Consider the following 8,939-nt stretch of genomic DNA (forward strand, 5'->3'; position numbering starts at 1 on the left):
GATTAGGTTTTACCTATTCTCTGATTTTATTCACAAAGGACAATCTGAAGGTTTCAGTCCAAAAAGTCCTAACTTGAAAGTGGACAGTACACACAGAAATAAATCTACACCCTAATGTCTAAACACTAAACAAAACTTTGAATCAGACTCCCAGTAGAGTGGAGGTTCCAGGATACCCCAGGACACTGGAGAAGCCTGATTTGGTTCCAGCAAACTGCACTTCTAGCTCTTCTGGAGGAATGGGTACAGCAGTCTATCAATGACCAAAGTATTCTTACCAAGTTTAGGAGGCTCGTGGGGAGCAGGGAGCTGGCTTTCTATCCTCTCTCCATCCTTCCCCAAACCACCCTTACTTGGTCCTGCAAGCCTTCGGTTTCCTCCGTATGGGTCACCCATCTCTGCAAGCCAAGTACAAATGGGTGAGTAAGCAGGGGAAGAAAATGCACTAAGCCTATAGGGAAAGATGCAGGGGATGAGACAGAGGAAGACAGGAGAACATTGGTGGGAGGAGAAGGCAGGACTAGGGAGACCTTAAGTACCAGAAACAGGACAGGGGAGAGAACAGTTTCAGCAGAATTTATTATAGTAGCTACTCTACCTTACATAAAACTTTATATATATATATATATTATATATATATATATATATATATATAAAACACTATATAGTACAACATATAGTATATGTGTGTATATATATGTATGTATATATATAGTACAAATGTGGCTTTAAATACTTTCTCTAGTCATCATTTGTTTTATAAGTAATATTTACCATAGGACTTTTTGATTTATGAACTCTTTCATACATAGACTTACATATACTTTTGTAAAACAAGCTCACATGGTATCCCCCAATCCCTCTAGCTCCCCCAAGTCAGTTTCACTTTTAAGCATGGCCAAGAATTCTTTATTTTCTATTTATAACAAATGGTTCTAAAGGACCTCCCAGTCACATTTAGGGTAGGGGGAGATAATATGATGTACTTTTGACTCTATAAGTCCACCACACCCAACTAATTCTATCTTAATGAATAGAAGTATCTAATGACTAGTGTCAACATGGGCACAAAGATATCAAATACCAGGAGGCAAAGGAAATTATCTGCTGAGTTTCCCATTCGGGAGTGAGACAAGAGAAGGAGAATCCAGTTGAGGGCTTCTGACATGAACAGTGACAACTAAAAGTGAAGTGATTTTTAAAAATCTATTCATCTAAAATAAAGCCTGGTATTCTCCATAGTATCAAGCCCTGATACTCTCTTGGTTTCATCACCACTTTAGAGCTCAGACCAATGGTTAGTGCAGAAACAAACTTCTTAAGCAGGCAGATAAGACCAGGACAAGGAGGCTATAAGAATAGCCTTCTCTTCCCAATTCAATTAAGAAACTTTGATAAGGGGCTCCATGGGCCCTACTAGCAGGAATAGGAGATAAGAAAGAATCATACTACATATGCCAATCCAAAGAACAGGCTCCCCATGGAAACCTATCCATAAACTAATTATTGGTCTAGATATTCCTCCTGTAAACCTTCTTGCCGTAGATGCTAAGTTAAGATGATTTTCTCACAGAATCCCAAATGTGCAATTGCAAGAATCTCAAAAAGCATCTCATGCGCTCACCCCTGAATAAGAATTCCTTCTACATCATGCCCAAATGGTCAACCTTTCTTTGTCCAAAGACCTCCAGTAATCAGGAAATATCAATTCCTAAGGCAAAATAATCTAATTTTGGACAGCTATAATTTTTAGGAAATTATCAAACCTAAACTTACCTTTGAAACTTCCAGACATTTTCTTAGTGCCTAGGGGCACTATGTGGCTAAGCATTTTGTGTCTCCCCTTCAAAAATTAAAATTATACAGAAAATCTGGAGAAAGATGACCAAGGAATTTCACTATCTGGCCATGGGGCAGTGGCACACTAAGTTGAGGTTTAAGGATTGAACATGTGATTATCAAATCTAGGAGGGCAGGAGAAAGCAAAATCAAAGGCAAGAATTGAAGTCTCTCCAAATCTGATTTGCAGGAGAGAAGGAAACTGAGAAGCAACAGACATCATACAGATGTGGCATTCAAGCTCAACAGAAAAGGGAATTAAGGATTCTACGAAGCAGGAATGAGAAGGCAGCATATTCCATGCCTAAGGATGGGAGATCAAATGTTAAAAATGTATATAAGTATATTCAAAATAAAGACAAGGTAAATGATAGGCAAAGTTTGGAAAAAGAAGGCACTAGTAGCAAGGGGATAAGCCAGTAGTATCTGAACTAAACTCTGAAGGAAACTACAGATTCTAAGATTTGGAAGTGAAGAGGAACTCCTAGGTAAGGAAGCTCATAACATGCAGGTCAATACCTTCTCTAAAACTTAAAACTTAGAAGAGATACTCAGAGTACCAAGAAGTTAAGTGTCCTGCCCCAGATCCATATCTGGTATATGTCAGAAATAGGACTTTAACCCAGTATTCCTGTCTTTTAGGCCAACTCTAGCTATTATGGCATGCTGTCAAGTGCTGAGAATTCAAAAAAAGTTCCTGTCCTAAAAGAGCTTATATTCTATTAGGAAAAACAACATTAATTTAGGTAAATATAATATAAATCCATATCCATATATATCTATGTTTATACACACATATATCACTTGATATAAGTTGACTATTCTACAGAAAACAGATTTGCCCAAAAATATGGAAAAAGAAAGGTGGGAAGGAGGCTAAAAGGAAGTATGGGTACATAATTCACATATACAGGGGGGCCAGGGGCAAAGAATGGAGAACAGGAGGATGAACAGAGGTGAGAGCCTGACTTGAATGAGAAGTAGAACAGAACAACAAGGGAGTCTGAGGCGGGGAGGGGGGTACCCCCCCCAGTAAAGTGGGACAAAGGTCTCTTCCCTCCTACACACATCCACACATCCTTTCTTCTATTTTCACTTGGAAGGTTTTTGATCTTTTTTTTTTTTTTTTTTAGGGCTGAGGGGTTGGTAGAGAGTAGGAGGCTACTGAGCACCAAGTGGAGGGGTATGAGGAAAAAGGGAGAGGAAAAAGAAGAGAAAGAAAGGGAGAGGGAGAGAGATAAAGAGAGAGAAAGGGAGAGGGAGGGAGAAGGAGGGAAAGAGAGTGCATGCATATATTATTGTACAATGAAGTTAACATAGGTGTCTTTTTGGAATGCAAATTTCTATTAGAATTCTATACATAAAGTCGAATTGTGTAATGTAAATTTATACAAAACAACTGTCTGTATATATACATAAGATAGATGGATACTACCAAGTAAATACAAAATAATTTCAGGGAAGAAGGAAAGCACTAACAATTGAGAAGCTTTAGATAGTCCTCATGTAGAAAGTGGTACATAAGTTCAGCAGAAAAGGAATCAAGCATTTTGAAGCAGGATTGAAAAGGTAGTGCATTTCATGCCTGTATATGGGATATTAGACATTAAGTGTAAAGAACAGCAAGATAGACAGTTTGGCTGGACCATAGAGTACCTAAAGGGAAGTGATGTAAAACTACCCTAGAAAGGTTGATGGGAGTGACAGTGAAGGATTTAAATGCCCAAAAAAGGGTTTGTATTGCCCAGAAAAACCCTGTGGTGAATTCATACACTTGAGTTTGAAATACCCTGAGAGTGCATCTTCCTTCTCTTGGGGAAGTATTTCATGCACTTCAAACAGAAGAAAAATATTCCTAGATTACAGACAGACTGCTTCTTTGACAAGTTCTTTCCTCTCTTTTATCTACATCTGGCTTCTTTCTGGTTACCTACAAACATTTCCAGTTAAGATAGACAGACAGAGGGGCAGCTAGTTGGTGCAGTACATAGAGCACCAGTCCAGAAGTCAGGAGGAACTGAGTTCAAATTTGATCTCAGACACTTAATACTTCCTGGCTGTGTGACCCTGGGCAAGACACTTAACCCCAACTGCCTCAGCCAAAAAAAAAAAAAAAAGAAAGAAAGGAAAAAAAAAAAAAAAAAGCCAGATGCCCACATGCATACATATCCCTAAATCTAGATATCTCCTCTTTACCATCTCTTCAAGCTATCTTTCTATATCCTTCTTTTTCTTTTACAACCAAACTCCTAGAGGGAAAAAAGCTGTCTAAACCAAATTACCTACATTTTTTCACTTTTTTACTCACAATTTTCAACCCCTTACAATAAAATATAACTACTGATACCAATTGGCTGAAACTTTTCTCCCTAATGTCACCCTTGGTGTCTTTATTGTTAAATCTAATGACATCTTCTCTGTTTTCATTCTCCTTGACCTCTCTTCAACATTCAACACTTCAGGCCAATCTTTCCTCCTGTATAAACTCTTTCCCCTCATTTTTCAGAATACTGCTTTCTCCTGTTTATTTTTCTCCTTTTCTGACCCCTGCTATATAGTTTCTTCTGAAAAATCCCCATTAATGTTCCATCCCTTTTGTAAGGGTGCACCCCAGGGCTCTAAACAGGGTCCTCCTCTATTATGTGTATATTCTTTCTCTTAGTGATCTCAGCAGCTCCCAAGAGTTTAATTATCATCTCTATGTAGATGACTTCCAAATCTACACATCTAGCCTTCATCAATTCTTTACGCTTTCAGTCTCACATCTCTAACAGTTTGTTGGACATAAACATCTCAAAATCAAAATGTTGAAAACAGAACTTATCTTTCCCTTTAAATTCACTTTTCTTCCCCATAGATAATTCTATCAAAGACATTCTATTCACCCAGGTTTTTAATTTCAAAGTCATTCTTAATTTTTAATTCTCTCTCACTTCTTATCTCTAATAAGTTGATGGTATATATATATATATATGTATGTGTACATATATACACACGTATATATACATATACACATGTATATATGTGTGTGTATATATATAAAAACATTTCTAACATCTTGTTCTTTTTTCCCATTAACTTAGTTACTACCTTATTTTAAGCCCTTATTGCCTCTGGCCTAGACTGCTACTGTGCAACCTCCCTTTTTGGTCCTCTTGAACAAAACCTCTTCCCGCTCCAGTCTACCCTTTAAACAGCTGCCAAATTGATATTCTAAAGCCAATTTTTTGGTCTTAGTCCCCTTATACTCTTAAAAATTATTGAGAATCATCCCCCAACAAAAGGCTTTATGTGTAATATCTATTAACATTTATCCTATTAGAAATTAAAACATCTTAAGATTATGAAAACAGTTTTGGGACCTCAAAGATCCTCCCACTCCACTACAGAGTCTTGGAGATGCCCAAGACCCCAAATCACACTTTGAAAACTGCTATTCCAAAGCACTGATGTGAGCATATCTCCTCTTTGCTGAAAAATCTTCAGTAGCCCCAAGCTAACTTTAAAATATATACTTACTTGGTTGGTATTTAAAATCCTTCACAGTTAGTCCTAACTAATCTTCACAGGCTTATGAATCTTCATTATGCCTTCTTTGTTCCAGCCAATCTGAACTATTTGATGTTCTCCATAAGTGACATCCTATTGTCTTCCTCTTAGAAGACTCCCCAAGCTAAGAATCTTCTTTCTTTTCTTTGTATACCAAGATTCTTTCAAATGTCAGCTCAAGGGCCACCTTCTATAAGAGGCATTTCTTATTTTCTTCAGTTATTACAGCTCCCCTAAATAATCTGTATTGATTTGTGTCCATGTTTAATGTCCTAGTAGAGCACAGATTTTTAAAGGCAAGAGATTTTTATTTTTGTCATCTTATCTCCCATGCCTAGCAGAGTATCTGGCACATAGTGGGAATTTAATAAATACTGAATTGAAACTAATCTAAATTCCGAATGCTAAATCAGTTACTATTTGATATACACCTAAACTTCTGGGTACCCATGTCTCCCTCTTCAACTTTGGGAAGCAGCTTTCCTTTCTTCTAGGCCAGATTTACTTGATTTTTCCAAAACATCAGGGGAATAAGGTAGATGAGTTCTTAACCTTTTTTGTCCCCCTTTGGGAGTTTTTAGTAAAACCTAAGAAATTCTTTTTAGAACAATATTTTAAGCACATAAAATCAAATTCACTGAATTACAAAGAAAACCAATTCTAACAAAATAGTTATCAATATATGTACATATATAATATTTTAATTGTTTAAAAAAATTTTAAGTAACAGACCCCAGGATAAGAACTCCTGGACTAGATGATCTCCAAAGTCTCTTCCAGCTCAGACATTCATAACTTTACTGAGATCCAATTTATATCTCTTTTTTTCTCAAATTGATCTATTTTGTACTCTGGCAGTCTAATTTTCAACAGAAAAACACTTCTCACCATATATTCCTCAAAGCTATCAGACTTGTTCCTTTCTTCCTTCTGTAAAGCCCAGAAAGTTCCTGGTGTCTGTATCTTCCCAGCTCAGCTTCTTTTCTCCCTCCCCCAAGGACCCAGCCCAAGTAAAAATATAACAAAGGAATAAAGAAACAAAGTAATTACTAGGACAAACCCAGGAAAAGCTTTTGTCTTTGGAGAAGCAATCTCTTTCATTCTGTATCTACAGGTAAGGTACAGACAGTACTACATGAAGATGGAGCACCAGGCTAATTATTACACTTATTCATTTATGTATCTCCTTGTTCAAGACCCAAATTTTTAAAGTCTCCATTTTCTTTAAATGACCTCTCAGAAGATAGGGACAAATTTACTGAATTTCCCTCTCTCTTATTGACCTCTCTAAATAGGACTAGATTATTATTTAGTTATCACTAGAAAGACCAAAACTGTCTGGATGACTATAATTTTTACTGCAAACTTCAAAGACAGAAGCATAAAAGGGAATGTGTGTGTGTGTGTGTGTGTGTGTGTGTTTATGCGGAGAGGGAGATGATCTCATGTATCTCCCAGGTCAAAAGGCAAAGTTTCAGATCTCTATATATGCACTCCATGCCCTTGTCAAAAGGGCAGCAAAGGAACAGACGCCTGCTAAGGAAAGTTGTCAATAGTGGATTAATTCAATAATCCCTACTTTTTTTTTTTCTATCTCATGCCCCTCCCCCCAACATAATTCCAATATGAATAACTCAGAAAGCAGTGGTGGAATCATAGAAAAAGCACTATACTTGAAAAGAGCTGTACTTAAATTCTGCCTCTGACTCATACTAGCCAAATGATCACAGACAAATTCTCAAGACCTCAGTTTCTTTATCTGTAAAGTGGGAATAACTGGAGAACCTACTTCACAGAGTGATGATCATGTGAGATTAAAATATAAAAAGTAGTATGTAAACCACTGTGAACATAAGCCATCATTATTATAAAATGAGCAGAACCTCTGCTTTGGATTGGTTTAGGAAGGCCAACTATCTGAATTCAAGACTAGAGAAGACCAAGAAATTCAGGGTTAGAGACAGGAAGACATTAGGACTCACACAGTAACATAAAAAGAGCAGGAGAGATTTTTTACATTCACCCACTTCATCGGGGTAAAGAAAAACCTCTTCCCCCCTGCTTCTCCTTTCCAAAAGCCTATTTCCCAGGGAACTGGGAAAAGAGGCATTTTCACCTAAATAAAAAACTCCCTTCAAAAGTCACAACAAATATATCCTCTTAATCAAAAAATTCACCGCCCAGGGAACTCACAAAACCAAACAAAGGCAGGGCAATCCAGAACACCATTTCATGGAAACAAACCAAGATTAGGAAGTTTTACTTCAGTCCTAGGGTCACAGCAAAGAGAAATGGCCCAAAAAAGCTTGAAGGGGGGGGGGGGAGCCAGCAATGGATGGATTGTGGGGAATCGGGAGACACCTACATCTCTGCGAAGGCAGGGCTGAGTGAGAGTGGGGGTGAGGGGTGGAGGGATGGGGACCATCGGGAATAGGCAAAGTTGGGGCTAGGGTAGGAGGGAAGAGGTAAGACTGGCGTGTAGAGAAGCAATCGGCCAACTCCAGCAAGAGTCAATGTCTTCAGACATTCATGGCCATCACAATCCTCAAGAAGGTACCAGCAGGACCTCCAGACCCTCCCCTTCTTCTCCTATCTCGCCCTGGTCGGATTTCAATGTTCTAACCGAGAACACAGCCGCCTCCCCACCCCAACCCTGCTGGGGGCCACAGCGAACAGGTCCCACACCCACCTGTCACCTGCCTGACCCTCCCCCTCCGCCCTGTGAGTGGCCCTGCTAGGACTGGGGGAGAAACGGCCAGGAAGATAGAAAAAGTGGGGTTGCACGGGGGTCCGGATCGTCTTCCCCAATACGCCCCCCACCCATGCCCCGCGCCCCTCACCCCGCCCCGGCCCGGCCTGTCCCGTCCAGTCCAGTCTTGTCCCGCGCGGGCGGGCGGCGAGCCGGAAGGGGCCGGATTACTGGGAGGCCGGGCCGGGCAGGCCGGGCCGAGCTGGAGGGGGGGGGACAGCTCCAAACTCGGGGTGGGGGGGGGCGCAAAGCAAGCCGAAGGCAGCGAAGCAAAATGGCGACTTTTTCTGTAGGAGGAGAAGGAAGGAAAACAGCGCGAAGGCGCGGGAGGCCGAGCGAGCGGCCGCACCCCCGGCCCGGGGGGTCTGCAGTTCCCCCGGCTTCCCCCCCCGGCCCCAGGCGGCCCCGCCCCCCGGCCTGTGCTGGCTCCTGGGCCTGGGGGCAGGGGGCGCGGGGCCCGGGCGGGGCGCGGAGGGCTTCCCGGAGGGGGAGGCCCCAGGGGGCTGGGGCCAGGTCCAGGGCCGGGGGCGGGCGGGTAGGCAGGCGGGCGCGCTTACCTCCGGCCCGGCTCGGCTGGGCTCGGCGCGGCGCGGCGCGGCGCGGCTCGGCACGGCTCCCCCGGGCCGGCGCAGGCTGCGCGCCGCGCTGGGCTCATGCGCGCTCCCTCCCCCTCCTACCTTTGACAGTTTTACAGTCCGGGGGGGGTGGGGCGGGGGGACGGGGGAAGCAACTTGCAACTCTCGCGTTATTCTTGCAGCCCCGCACAGTCTCCTAGGGAAATGGGGAACGACTACGGGGCTGG

General features: G+C 41.7%; 1 protein-coding gene across 3 annotated transcripts in view; it reads right to left on the bottom strand.

Moving 5' to 3' along the window:
* LOC127549047 (uridine-cytidine kinase-like 1) overlaps positions 1-562 on the bottom strand; it is a 67,388-nt gene extending 66,826 nt beyond the window's left edge. For 2 of the 3 annotated variants that reach the window (XM_051976812.1, XM_051976813.1), the window contains exon 1: positions 279-411. In XM_051976812.1, the coding sequence (XP_051832772.1) occupies positions 279-396 (118 nt within the window). In that variant the 5' untranslated portion in view covers positions 397-411. Of the gene's footprint in view, positions 1-278 lie in introns of all 3 variants that reach the window. The other variant, XM_051976814.1, reaches the window with a different exon arrangement.
* Between the last annotated feature and the right edge of the window lie 8,377 nt (positions 563-8,939).

This window comes from Antechinus flavipes, chromosome 2, assembly GCF_016432865.1.
Source record: "Antechinus flavipes isolate AdamAnt ecotype Samford, QLD, Australia chromosome 2, AdamAnt_v2, whole genome shotgun sequence".
NCBI classification, from domain to species: Eukaryota; Metazoa; Chordata; class Mammalia; order Dasyuromorphia; family Dasyuridae; genus Antechinus; species Antechinus flavipes.